Here is a 13,811-nt window from a genome sequence, read left to right on the forward strand (position 1 = left end):
TTGATACGATCGATCCCTCGTTCGATGATCAATAATGTCATAAAAATTATTCTCGTATAGTAACTCATGATAAATATTAATATGACTAGCTATAGTTTACCGAACTTTGACAAACTTAGGGGCATATGAGGTTGACCCATTTTATTTTATTCTTAAATAATTTTAAAATTGAATTTAAAAAAATAAAAAATATATATGTATTATGATAGGTTGAGCTCAACCCATGTGTATTGACTCCCCTTCACTTTCTCCAGATGCCTATATTTCTCCTATCCTTATAATATACCATCTCCCCAATTCATTAATGAAACCTAAATCACCTTTTAAGCCCAACCTTCCCTTCTTTTGTCCTCCTCCCCCGTCTTAATCATAAAAAGACAGCCCTTCTCTTCGGTTCCCATTCTCTCCTCCTAATAATACAATACCATAACAAAGCAGACATAACAACGCACCTCGCTCTCTCTCTCTCTCTCTTCTCTCTCTCCACCCCTCAATCATTCCCTCCCCTCCTCTTCCTCCTCATCTCCCCACCCCGCTTCATATCATCCGCCGCCGCCTCCTCTATCTTTTGCTATATGATTCTTCTGTTACTATAAAGCTTCCTTTCCTCCTCCTCCTCCTCCTCCTACTTTGAAGCGGCCATGAGACCCGGGACGGTCCCGTTGCGGCCAGGTCAGCACGGCGTCTCGAGCCGGGCACGCCGCCGGCCCGACCTAACGCTTCCTCTTCCACAGAGGGACCCCGCCATCGCCGTTCCCCTCCCCCTCCCACCGCCGTCCGCCCCGTCCACCATGGGCGCCCCTTCGGCGGGACCATCGATTGGGCCACCCTCTTTCACTACCACCTCCTCATCATCGTCGTCCCAGCCGCCGAGCTTGTCCGACCTCGAGCGGGTACGACGCATTGGCAGCGGCAGCGGCGGCACCGTGTGGTTGGTCCGCCACCGAACCACCGGCCGGCACTACGCCCTCAAGGTCATCTACGGCAACCACGAGGACGCCGTCCGGCGCCAGATCCTGCGTGAGATCGAGATCCTCCGCACGGCCGACAACCCCTTCGTGGTCCGGTGCCACGCGATGTACGACGACGGCGGCGAGATCCAGATCCTGCTCGAGTTCATGGACGGCGGCTCCCTCGAGGGCCGCCGCATCACCTCCGAGCCCTTCCTCGCCGACGTCGCCCGCCAGGTCCTCGCGGGGCTCGCCTATCTCCACCGCAGGAAGATCGTGCACCGCGACATCAAGCCCTCCAACCTCCTCATCGACTCCGGCGGCCGCGTCAAGATCGCCGACTTCGGCGTCAGCCGGATCCTGGCGCAGACCATGGACCCCTGCAACTCCTCCGTCGGCACCATCGCGTACATGAGCCCCGAGCGGATCAACACCGATCTCAATCACGGGCTCTACGACGGCTACGCCGGCGACATCTGGAGCTTCGGCCTCAGCATCCTCGAGTTCTGCCTCGGCCGCTTCCCCTTCGGCGACAACATCGGCCGGCAGGGGGATTGGGCATCGCTCATGTGCGCCATCTGCTACGCCGATCCACCGGAGGCGCCACCCACCGCCTCCCGCGAGTTCCGGAGCTTCATCTCCTGCTGCCTGCAGAAGGATCCGGCGCGGCGCCTCCCCGCGGTGCAGCTCCTCCAGCACCCGTTCATCACCAACAACCACCCTTCCTTGACATCCTCCACCCACCCATGATCCAACATGGGATACAAGAAGCGGGTGGGCAATGTAAAAGGTGCCATTTTTACCCGACCGTCCTCGCAGTTTGATCGGACTGGAGATCAAAAGGAGCAACCTTGACGGTTGGGATATGAGAAAGGTGTGATTTTTATGCTGTTTTCAATCTAAAGCCAGACATTTTTCCTTGATCGTGAGTTCGTAAGACATGGATTGCACACCAAAAAGTTCATAGCTCTGTTTAGATCAGACTGGGTGGTTCTATTTCTTGTTTTTGATATCTTCATCATGTGTACTCCGATGTGTTTGGATATGGGGCACTGGCTCTTTCCTCCTCTCCTTTTATAGCCGGCCGCGTGGATTTGGCCGTTGCGGTCCGCTTGGATCACCTTGTCGCCGAGAATAAATGAGTGGGCACACCGGAGAAAGGGGGGAAGGGAAAGGAGGACTGGTTCAAGAACGACACATGTCGTGGGTGGGAGGGCGCAATCGCTTCGACGAGGAAGAGGCGTGCATCAAAAGGTGGTGGCCACAATTAATGGGGACACGTGATGGGCGGGCGGGGAGCTGAATCGTGCAATGGTTCCCAGTCCCAGTGGGATACACGTGATGGTTAGTTTGATGATGAGGGGCATGCATGGCCATATTCCACTGGCGGAAATGATGTGTGTGTGAGAGATGTTCGACGCATGCAAGTGGGCCTGGCGAGCTTTGCATGTGTAATGCTGCTGCCCATGATGCAAAAGGAGGCATCTGTTCCATGTTTCTGATGGAAATGGTTTTGGTAGAGCAGGGAACGGAGGCCATTTCCTCTACTCTGACATGCTACTGATGATAGGCCACAGATTCTTGAAACAGTGAAAAGACAAAACTCCGTAAGCTATATTTGTACGTGAGCTTGCGTGCAGCTGCCTCCCAATGTAGAGTTGCCACTCTCTTAAATGTTTGGCGAGGACAAAAATGATGAAGAAATTGTGCTTTTTAGGTCGGAAAAACTAAAGTAAGATTACAATAATTGGTGATGACCATATCCGAAGTTCATCCTATTCAGTGCTCAAACAATGTAATGCGAATTGCAAGTTTTTAAATCATATTGTATTTGATAATTACGAACTCAACCATATATTAATTTCTCTAAATCAAGGAAGTCTAATGCTGAATCACTCACCAGGAAGAGTAGAGCCCATCTTGCATTTCAATTCAGCGATCCGGGACTTGGAGAGATTACAAGTTGGCACTTGTGCTGAAATTAGATCTACAGGGATGCAAGAAGTGGTTAATTGCTACAGATTAACATTTGAGATGACAGAAATAGATGATTTTGTCGAAGAATAATAAAGTAAAAAGGAAAACATATGAACCATTCAAGGTGCAATTTGTTTTGAATGGCTTTGATAGATCAATGTAAAAAAAAAAAAGGACCAGGAACAATATCAAATAGTAGTAGTCTATTATAACTCAACGTAACAGAGCAACGGTACCTGCACACACATGAAACAGGACAATAAGGCATTGTAAGGCTTCAAATGATGTAGCATTCGAAAGAGTAAAATACGGCATGCACATGCTGGTCAGCGGATGAAGTATGTTTTCTGTGTGTGTGTGTGTGTGTGTGTGTGTCACATTCACGGATGTAGCAATCTTTTGAGCGGCAAACAACTCATTGTCCTTGCAATGTACAGGTATCAATAAGAACGAACACACCAAAATGACAAAACAATAGAGTGTGGACAAAAAACTTAAAGAGGCTCAAGTCGCCTCGCGTTCTTGTAAAGCATAAACAGCGACAATTTTTTTTGGTCTGCGAGCGGCTATGCCAAGCAAGGAAAAGTCGTACTGTGAAGCAGGATCTACTGCTGATGCAATTATGTGAAGAGGAAAAATAACTTTGAAATGCAACAGAAAACATTAAGCAAGTACCGCAATGCAATGGAGGGAGCTTTGGCGATGCAACACAATAGAACTACACATAGATAGGGTCAATCATCATGAAATGACTGTACAAGATTGGATCATTTAACCGGTGAAAGGAATACCATCAAAATTGCCGAGGAGCTAGATGATAAAGTTGTCTATCATATGGAAGATCACATCCGCACCATCTGAGTTCAACCAGTAGCTCTTGACCTGGATTTTTAAGAATGTATAAGAATATTAAAATAAAGCAGTGAAAGATAGGATGTTGGGCGTCCGTTGTAAGATGTAAATTGTGCATCCTTGTCCGGTATCTAAATGATGATCCAAAGTGATAAATATGGATGTACTGAAAATTAGAAAACTAAAGTTGCCATATGAGGTCATGTCATAACGGGCAAAGCAAGCAAAAGTACACTCTAGTCACTGGTTAACTTTAAGCTTAGAAGTCATCGAGTGAATGCTTCAAACAAGAAACATACACAGCATCATCCACTTAAGTATACAGAAGCAACTCTTCAGAAGGAGAAACAAAAGTACACATTAACTTGAACAATTAAATAGACAGTAATATTTCACAACAATAATGCAAAATCTCCTATAAATAAGAAAAAGATGACAAATCATAACTTGTGGAAGTAACAAGTGTGTCAGTAGTCACTATAGTCTGTCAAACAAACTAGTGTCAAGTTGGAATTACAATAGTAAAAAGTTTCTGAGACTATGGTCACTACAACCAATAAATGTACATGTGACAAAAAAGATTATGATTCTCTGACATATTTTCCAAAAGTCCAATGGTTTTGTAAATATATAGTGAACTTGTACTCTGCTCGAATTGCTAAACTAACATAAGCAAAGTCCTTGCTTTTTTATTCAACTAGAACTACAACGATAAGTCCAAAATACACATTCTTGTATCAGGAAATTTAACGATTAATGATTATTTTCCAAAGCTAATGGAGAAACAAGTTTTCTAAGAATCCTTGCCTGGATTGTGTTGTGTGCTATGTATCTTTGTCTACTTTTTTGAAAGCTTACATCGACACGCTCCCAAGATACTTGTGTAAGGCCTCTGATCATCTTTTCTGCATCAAAAGAAAAACAAAAGATAGAAGTGCATATCAATCATAAGAATAGCAACATTTTATTACACACTGCACATCAAATAAACAATCTAGGAAGTTGCTTAACTTCGGCAAAATTTGTTTTCCGCCTTATAGCATAGGCTCGGTAACCCTTTGAAACTAAAAAAATTGACCACTGATTTCATAGTCATATGTCATCTAATTACTTGTTCTAAATGTCATGAAAGATTTTTTCTTTCATGACTGTAACCAGATGATGTCAACCCTTTAAAATTGGTGCCAAATACGTAAAGTCAAGGCTGCATGAAACCAAGAAACTAAGAAACTAAAAGGACAGCTCACAGTAGGAAAGGTCCAATAAGTTGTATTTTTAGCAAATGAAACTAGAAGTGTCCTCTCAAATTCTCCAAGGTTTGATATGAGTCTAGAAGAAGGGAATTTACAAGCTTTGATAAGATGAACAATCTTCATCTCAAAGAGACAACAAGCTAACAAAGGACAATTCCTAGGTTGGAAAAAATTATTCGCAGTACTAGAAATTATGCTAGGTGAAAAACAGTCTAGTACCATTAAACTTTTGCCATTACCCTGGTGTTTCTGATTGGCAGCAGGCAATCATATAGACCTTCCAACAATGGCTTGTCCTTAGAAAACAAACAAACAAGCTCAACCCAAATTTGTTGTTGTTTTAATAGAACTTCACATGTATCTGGTGAACTATTTGGCAATCAGCTTTCTGAATACAATATCTGAAGCCAAAATCTGATGCTAAATTACATATTAGATACTAATATGTCTACAACTACCAGAGAAAAGTAGAGGTATGGACTAACATATTCTCCCAATGAGCAAAGTTGGTAGCCACTTTAACCTCCACAAAAGCAGAATCTAATAGCTTATAAAGCATAATCATCATAGAATTCAGCAATTGAAAAATAACTAAAATATCTAGATGCAGGCAGCAAATGAGAAATTTAAACAAAAATATCATACATAAACCACATGAGTGTTATTGTACCTTCCAGTTCATCTTTTATAGCCTCTGCTACTGTGGATGTTTCATTATGATTGTTTATCTTATCACCTTTATCCACAAAAACAATGTGTGGATACTTATTGTCATCTAAAAGAAGATGATGCTGAAGGGGCAGATGAATGAGAGATTTGTCAATTATAAAATAAATTAAAAATAGTTGAAAGCACAATGTCACATATCAAGAGATTATCAGTAGTAAGTACTTTTGGTAGTTCACGTTGACGCCGTATTGATGATGTTCTCCATCCGACCATATCTTAATGAGTTAAACGGGGATACACTAATCACCACTAAGACAAAGGAAGAAGGCAAATGGTGAAACAGGATGACAGAAGCTAATGAGCAAGAACAGGATACGATCAAAATTTGCATTGGCATATGCAACTCGGCGCTTGAAAGAGCGCAAAGCTGATCTGCACGAGAAACCAAGAGCAAGAGCAATATGTCAGCATATATACACCTTTCAGAAAATTACTAGTCACTAAGATAGAATAAGGCAGCCAAACCGGAATTTTATATCATCACAGTCATCAACCATTCGCAGGAGAAGTGGAGGCTTTCCATCATCATTATCTGTCAGGAATAGATGTTTTCCAGTCCTCCCAACAATAAAGTGTGCAGTTTCAGATGCCCTTCTTTCCAGAAATGGAAGTCCACAGAGAAAAGGAAGCTGAAAATTAACAGTTACATAAGATCCGATAAACTAAACAACTCCTAATTTTTTCCTGTCAAGTGATGTGCAAATCTCTTAACAACATGCAGAACATAGAAACAGAAGCGAAGCTCATTGGTTGGCACAACAGAGAGTTTCTTAAAAGATATAATTTATATAAAAAGATTATGAAGCTTTAGTGGAATAAACAATTCCAAGGGAAAAGATGACATCTATAATACAGTCACTGACTTAAATGTTTTCAAGGCTCTAGAAATGATGAAAGCCAGAATTTGAAAAAGCAAAAGCTTGTACTAGTATAAATTCTTGATCTGCAATGCATGCTATGCTGATACTGTGATAATATCAAGCAGACAACATTGAACATTCACCATATGAATTGGATCCTTTTCATCAATTTGGAAGCATAAAAGCATAGAGGTTTATCCAATTTTTCTTAACAGGGGATATAAGTTTAATATTGTCATGATATCTGATTTTTCTTTTCAGGGGATTTTTCTATCCATCAATTCACCATATGAATGTTATCAGCATAAATGTCTTGCTTCTCTAGTTAGTATTCCTTCTCATAGTTATTTCCAAGTCACTTCATATTCCAACTTAGAAATAATCAATGGCAGATAAGCATATATGAAATACACCAGACCTCACATATTATATAAAACTACCCTCTTTCTCAGGATTTAGGATGTCATCCCAAATATAGACAAGAATCACACAGATGCCATTAAATTTACAAGAGTAGAATACTTTTTACCTGTTTGTGCCCTCTTGAACCTAAATGGGGTGAGGCAAATGTTATGAAGTTCATCGGTTCCAACCCAGCTATTCTACCTTCCATGCTGATGCTTTTGTCTGTGCGGCTTTCAGTGTCAAGAGATGACTCCATTGTGGTGATAGGTTCATAGAGCCTTCCTACAGCATATCTGGCTACCAAGCCACCCAAGGAGTGAGCAACAAATGAAATCTTACGAATGCCCTTTCTTCGCTTAACAACTGATAAAACCTACAACAAGAACATCATGTGTAAACACACATTACTTATATGGAATCCACTCCCTCAAACATTTCACTGCTCGAGTATAGACCACACCATGACGATCAATGAACAGATGAACTTTGAGAACAAAGAAATAATCTCAACATAAAAGAGAAGATAAAATTTCTCATTGACAGAACTACCTCTTCAGCTAGCCTCTCGCCCATCAAATCAACCCCATCAAATGTTAGTGTCAAAGAATTGCATTCACTGCCTGCTCAAAAAGAAAAATTTATAACATTTTTTGCTGGAAAATAAAGTAATGCAGCAAGAAAGTTGATGGCACAGCTATATAATATGCCAATCCACTAGTTTTCTCGATAGACATATAACATGACAGTACTGCATTCACGTTTACAAGTACAAGTAAAAGAAGCCACTACAGTCATATTGCAGCAACCAAAATATAAACACTAACAAAGCATTCACGTTTACAAATAACATGACAGTATTGCATTCACGTTTACAAATACAAGTAAAAGAAGCCACTACAGTCACATTGCTGCAGCCCAAAAAAAAAACACTAACAAAGCATTCTAAGCATTCAGCTTCCCAACATTCCTAGGAAAATCTTCAAGTTTTGATAATTTAGCAACATTACCATAAATAATGCTTCTTATTTTACTGGAATGTACCTTAAAACAAAACACTCAAATGTTCAAAAGATTACTAAAGAACATCATCTTCTATGCATATCCTCCTGGGTCCAATCAAGTTTGACCAGGTCTGTCTCCTTAAGATATATGTATGCATGTGAGCATACATGTAAATACCAATATGGATAGGACATTAACTAGGAAAGGTGAAACTCTCATCTTTTGCAATCATCAAATTCTATTGTTGATGTCCCTAATATGAAATCAACATAATTTATGTTCCATCGGGGGAGTTGGAAATAATTTCCTTGCTATAAGCTGCTATCAAGAGATAATTTCATGTTCATGCAAGCTTCTAGAGACCATTTCTTGCTCTGATCCATGACTTAAGAAAAATTCTGTAACATTCTACTGATGTCCAATAAGAACTATCAACATCCAAATAAGCTGAGCAAATACATATGATAGTTTATTTTTGGAGAATAACCAATTGAATTGGATAGAAAATGATCTAAAGTAGAAATATTGATGACTAATAAGGAAATCATGCAAGAAGTATGTGCACTAAACTTTTTGTTAAAGAAGAAATTCATCATATCTAGAGAATATTTGTGACAGAACAATTCTTGCAACATCATTATAATCATAGGAAATAAGCCAACGAGCTGGTTGAAATGAATACTGTAAAAGGTATTAGGAACATGAAAGGCAGTATGAATTAAAAATATGCTGAAGTGAATTATTCTTTCACTAAGTTGTAATTCAATTAGTTAAAAGATTTTGCAATGTCATTTCAGGGCGTTGTTTTTATGTTCTACCTATCTTGGAAACATCTCCCTTTCATGCAAACCTTTTGTCGTAATGGAAGGAAAGCAGTTGGATAAAACTAAAAGAAAACTCACAGGTTACAAGTTCGTTCTGTTAACTACAAGTTCTAATCCGTAATCTATTTATGCAATTCACAGGTTACCGATTTTGTTGACGTCTTTCCGTGATTCAGAGACTACTTGTTCTACCAATTCAAATTGTTCATGATTCAACAGCTTACTAGGAATTCAAAACCTACAAGGAAACACACCCATGAAAAGGGGGAAAGCAGTTTGCTATGGAAACTAAGATCAAAAGAAGGCATCGGCCTCGAGAGCAAAACTCACGGTGGACAAGAACTTTATCCGGAAGTCTTCTGACAAATTGTTCTGCAGCAAACCTCCAATCTTCAGCACTACAGCCAAGCAGAAGAAAGAGAGAATCAAATTGCTGCAAAATACACCGGGAAGACGCAGCAATCAACTCCGAGAAGAAATCGAGTTACCTCCCGACCAGTCCATTAACCATTACAACGAGATGCTCGGGGTAACCCCCCTGCTGCGACGCCGACGCGGCGTCCCAGAGGTCCTCGCCGCCGCGGACGTACTCCGCCTCCACCTTCTTCCCCTTGGCCACGGGCTCCTTGAAGCAGGCTATCCACCGGAGCGAATCCGCCTTCCGAGCTTCGGTCGTCGGTTCCAGAGTGGCGGATCGTGGGCGGAACCCTAATCTCACGAAATCGACCGCCCTGGGGCAGCGGATCCAGCTGACACCGGGGATCCCCAATCGGAGCCAAGGCGTCCGGAGCATCGAGTCGGCGGCGAGCATCCGTCGCCGAGGCGGAGGGGGGAGGGATTCCGGCGATCGCAAAAGGGATAAAAAGGAAAGAAGGGTGAAGGAGGGGGTTGGAGCGACGTCGAGAGCGAGTGGCGAGGGAGAGAGCTGTGACGGATGCCTAAATGGTGTGGAGTGTTCTCTCTCTCTCTCTTTTTTTCCCTCCTTATTTTCCACGTTTCACTTGTCATTTTTATGCTGCAACGCCCGCCGCGGCCACGAGGGAAGTAAGCGGTAACTTGTGTTGCGCTTTTGGCGCCGTCGCGAACCGTTGAACTGCTCTTTTGCTTCGGCCGGTCGCCATTCCGAATGCTTCTGCACGAGGCAAGCATGTTTCGCGTGGCTCCACACCCACGTCGGCGAACACGTGTACGAATGGCAGCCTTTCAGTGCGGACATGAATTCTGCTGTGTCGGTCAACGTCAACGCGTCCGGGTACGTGGATATCGACTATGAATAGGATTGAGCTGAAATCAGTCTGCCCCTCTTGTATTGACTATCATCCTTCTCTTTGTTTTGTTTCTTCTCTGACAAACAATCTCGACATGTGTTACTTTTGGGGTATGATTCTTTGCTGTCGACGAGGTTTTTCTTTGAAGATTCTGCTAGGCATTTTAGCGAGTGACTACTTAACCACCAAGCAAGAAATCCTGATGATGAGAAGAGGAGGTTTGCAAGAAGAAGAAACACCACCGACAAAGAAAGCTTAATGGTGAGAAAAGAAGGAGCCGCCAAGCAAAAAAGAAATTTTGATGGTGAGAAAATAAGGTTTATAAGAAGAAGAAAGAAAGAAACCACCAAGCAAAAAAGAAATTTTGATGGTGAGGAAAGAAGTTCAAGAACAAAAAAGTCTATGTATGTTGCAGCAACTGGCATTCGGATGGATGACGGAAGCAGACAAAGGCCAAGACAAGGTATGCAGTCCAAGAACAATGAGGTCACAAGATCTGCATTTGAAGTCCAAGAACAATGAGGTTGGCATGCAGTAGCAAACGAAGGCCAAGACAAGGGGCCACGAGATCTATCTTAAAGTCCAAGAAGAACACCAATCATGTTTATAAATCAAGTTCATGTCAATTTACTCCAGAAAACTCTAGTTTTTGAAGTTTGTGAACCATAGTTAGAATATGTAATCCAACTCTAATTCTTCCTCATCTAGATTATCTTTGTGATACTCCAATCAATCCCACGTCGGAGGTGGACGAAGACTAAGTTTGACTTATAAAGATATGATGAGTGTATTACATTAATTTTAACTTAAGTATTTTGATAAATGTATTAGATCAAACGGAGTTATTGGCCCGTTAACCTATCAAACTTGGGTCGTGACAATCTTTTTAATCTATCTTCTTATATCTAACATATGTGAATATTTTTTTACTTTTATTTTTAGTGATTTAAATTATGTTCACATCTTTTTTAACATCACGGAAAGATTCACTAATTCACTAAAGATATTGTATCTTTCCTCTTTCTTCTTGTATGGTAATGCATTATAATTACCTCTATCTATAGTAGGCTTGAAATCAGGACTTGCATCTCAACTAAACAAAGACTTCTATCTTAACTAAACCTTTTAAATACATCTTCTACCTTATCATTAAGTTTAATTTTGCTATCATTGTCACACAAAACCTGATGAACTCAACCACAAGTGAGTGATGATTGATGAGGCCATGGTTTAAGAAATTGAATGGTATCAATCCACAGCTCAATTTCTCAGTACAAGAAGGTAAAGGGATATTAATCCATTCAAAATTTCTCCCACCAATTCACACAGGATATTTTTCAGTTAGGAATTTGCTGTTTAGGTAGATTAGATGATTAATAAGGTCCCAAACTATGTGGATCACAAACATCCATTAGTTCTCACATGTAGATGGTTGGCTGCTGTAACTTGTGGTCAAAAGTGTATGCTCTTATCTTTCATGTGTGGGTAAAAGTCCACATTGTACGCCAACGTTGAATTCAAAGAATGTAAGTAGTAATATGTGGGCATTTGGTGTGCATGACGGCATGCATGAAGAAGCTCCTCTTTCCTTTGATCTTTGCTTTTATCTTTTTGGTTGCTAATCTTACTCCATGACACTCATCGTTCATAACCTTCACCCAACAATCTAAGAACAAATCAAGTGCAAAGTTTGGCGTGATGTAATGCAAGAACACTACACAAAGGAGTACTAACAAATGTACTCCAACAGGTATTAGAACAAGATGAAGTCCAAAGTATCAACAATATCGATACATCAAACTACTCATCATTGCCTCCCTTTCATGTACTCTTGAAGCATGGAATCTGCATGGATGACAGCAGTCAAGTCCCAAAGTCCGGACGTGTCCTCGGAGAAGCCATTACAGTCCCACGAATCCATGATCTCTGCTTCCACAGTCGTCTGGTTGTAGTCACACGATCCGTATAGCTTGCACCCGGTCGCCGGTTCTAATGGATTAGAGCTTGAGCTGGAACGATCCGTGCTCGGAGCACCGATGCTGTCCGGAGGTGAACGAAACCCTAACGTTGAGCAGTCCATTTCTTCTTGGATGGCTGTGTTATGCACGTCGAGTTTAGCTTGGTATGCAGCCATGTCGCCCAGAGCCTGAGCTTTGGCCATGTCATCCATGTTGTGGCTCTGGAAGTTGCTCTCTCCCAGAGCATGGTAGTCAGGCCACTGTGCAGGGTTGTGGTAGAAGGAAAAGGGGTTGTGGAGACTTTGGAGATGCATGTGGAGCTGAATTCTTTCGAGGGCAGATGAAGTCACTGCTGGCGGAGGTTTGTCATTGCTTGGCTGTTGAGTAGCAAGCACGCGTCGATGCTGCAATGGTTCTCTTTTCTTGCCCAGCAGTTTCTTCTTGAGCTTTGTGTTCCAGTGGTTCTTAATGTCATTGTCCGTTCTCCCTGGTAATTGAGCTGCTATTATTGACCACCTGTGCATGGCAATACTTGTTAGGATAAGATGTGATGGAGATTGGTTACACTGGGGAGAGAGAGAGAGAGAGAGGGGTAAGATTTACCTGCTCCCAATGCTTATGTAGAGACTACAAATGATGAGGTCTTCCTCTTCAGAGAAGTCGCCATGTTTGATGTTAGGCCTCAGATAATTCAGCCATCTCAGCCTGCAACTCTTCCCACACCTCTTCAGCCCTGCCACAAACACCAACACTCGATCAGCTACAACTCTAATAATTTTCAGCAACGTTTATCCATACGTAGCTCCTTAATCTCAGCTCCTATTCCCCAAGACTCCTGAACGTAACCTAGTAATCTCTCTATAGAGAACATCCCTGCAAGATGTACGTTTGAACCTTCTCCTGAACCATCTTAGAAGAAGATCCAGGCAGAATCTTCTTCCGGAGTTCAACAAAGAAGAAAACACATGTATCTAAGCAGCAAATAAATGATCCGGAAGAGCTTGAATCGAGGACTAACCGATCTTATGAGGCAACGCAATCCAGTTACCACCAGTTCCATGCTCTTCAATATAAGCCTTGAGTATCGTATCCTCCTCCGGCGACCATGGTCCCTTCTTCACGTTAGCTTTGTCGCAGCACGGAGCCCTCCCCATCTCTCTCTCTCTCTCTCTCTCTATCTATCTCTATCTGTAGACAATAACCCAAACAACAGGCCTTGAGGTCCTCGTCTTAGGTGGAGAACAGCCAAGGGAGAGGAGACCGAGCTATATAGGAAGACACCGGGAGAGAAAGATGGACTGATTTGATGGTGATGCTTATTATACGACAAGGCTGCTGTTGAACTCTTGTCTAGGTTTTACTTTACTGACTGCTTTTAGCCACTCTTATAGATCTCTTTTCAATGCGTGGCCTCTCTTCCATAGGCTTAGATATCTTTTGCTGATAGAACTCTGGATATTCCAAATCTTTGTAAGATCGACAAAGTCCGTCATAGGAGCATTACACTGCTTATTCTCTAGCAACAAATATTTGACTTGACTTGGCCTGCCATCACAGCCTAATCTCGAGAAGCAGTCATTGTGTCACGAGGTCAAAAGGAAGACCTGAAAGACTTGGATTTCCCACCAGCTTTGATCATGGAGATACATAGTCACTGCTATGTCTCAGTTTACATACAGTGTGCATATGCATCATACACTTGTATAATGAAGATGTACATCAATTCTACATAT

At 41.9% G+C, this 13,811-nt stretch overlaps 3 protein-coding genes across 9 annotated transcripts; 1 reads left to right on the top strand and 2 right to left on the bottom strand.

Moving 5' to 3' along the window:
* Positions 1-445: 445 nt before the first annotated feature.
* On the top strand, positions 446-1,870 carry LOC135593048 (mitogen-activated protein kinase kinase 5-like). The gene has a single exon (XM_065082854.1). It carries the CDS (start codon positions 642-644, stop codon positions 1,698-1,700), a length of 1,059 nt encoding a protein of 352 aa, XP_064938926.1. The 5' UTR covers positions 446-641; the 3' UTR covers positions 1,701-1,870.
* A 776-nt stretch (positions 1,871-2,646) lies between these two features.
* LOC135586816 (putative lipase ROG1) lies at positions 2,647-9,823 on the bottom strand. Of its 7 annotated transcripts, none has more exons than XM_065082850.1 (11): positions 9,341-9,822; positions 9,183-9,250; positions 7,576-7,646; positions 7,151-7,399; positions 6,227-6,390; positions 6,078-6,133; positions 5,924-5,976; positions 5,703-5,823; positions 4,587-4,684; positions 3,719-3,809; positions 2,647-2,937 (listed from the first exon to the last, which is right to left on the bottom strand). In XM_065082850.1, the coding sequence occupies exons 1-10, from the start codon at positions 9,661-9,663 to the stop codon at positions 3,738-3,740; spliced, it is 1,275 nt and encodes a 424-aa protein (XP_064938922.1). In that variant the 5' UTR covers positions 9,664-9,822; the 3' UTR covers positions 2,647-2,937; positions 3,719-3,737. The 7 variants fall into 7 exon arrangements, 4 of the variants coding, with proteins under 4 accessions (XP_064938922.1, XP_064938923.1, XP_064938924.1 ...); XM_065082851.1 differs by lacking the exon at positions 2,647-2,937 and adding an exon at positions 2,947-3,163 and having other exon boundaries at positions 9,341-9,823; XR_010479373.1 differs by lacking the exon at positions 5,703-5,823 and having other exon boundaries at positions 5,924-5,960; positions 9,341-9,823.
* Positions 9,824-11,775: 1,952 nt separating this feature from the next.
* On the bottom strand, positions 11,776-13,345 carry LOC103997868 (transcription factor MYB36). Its single transcript, XM_009419198.3, has 3 exons — positions 13,097-13,345; positions 12,682-12,811; positions 11,776-12,594 (listed from the first exon to the last, which is right to left on the bottom strand). Exons 1-3 carry the CDS (start codon positions 13,230-13,232, stop codon positions 11,928-11,930), a joined length of 933 nt encoding a protein of 310 aa, XP_009417473.2. The 5' UTR covers positions 13,233-13,345; the 3' UTR covers positions 11,776-11,927.
* Between the last annotated feature and the right edge of the window lie 466 nt (positions 13,346-13,811).

This window comes from Musa acuminata, chromosome BXJ1-9 (assembly GCF_036884655.1).
Source record: "Musa acuminata AAA Group cultivar baxijiao chromosome BXJ1-9, Cavendish_Baxijiao_AAA, whole genome shotgun sequence".
Classification (NCBI taxonomy): domain Eukaryota; kingdom Viridiplantae; phylum Streptophyta; class Magnoliopsida; order Zingiberales; family Musaceae; genus Musa; species Musa acuminata.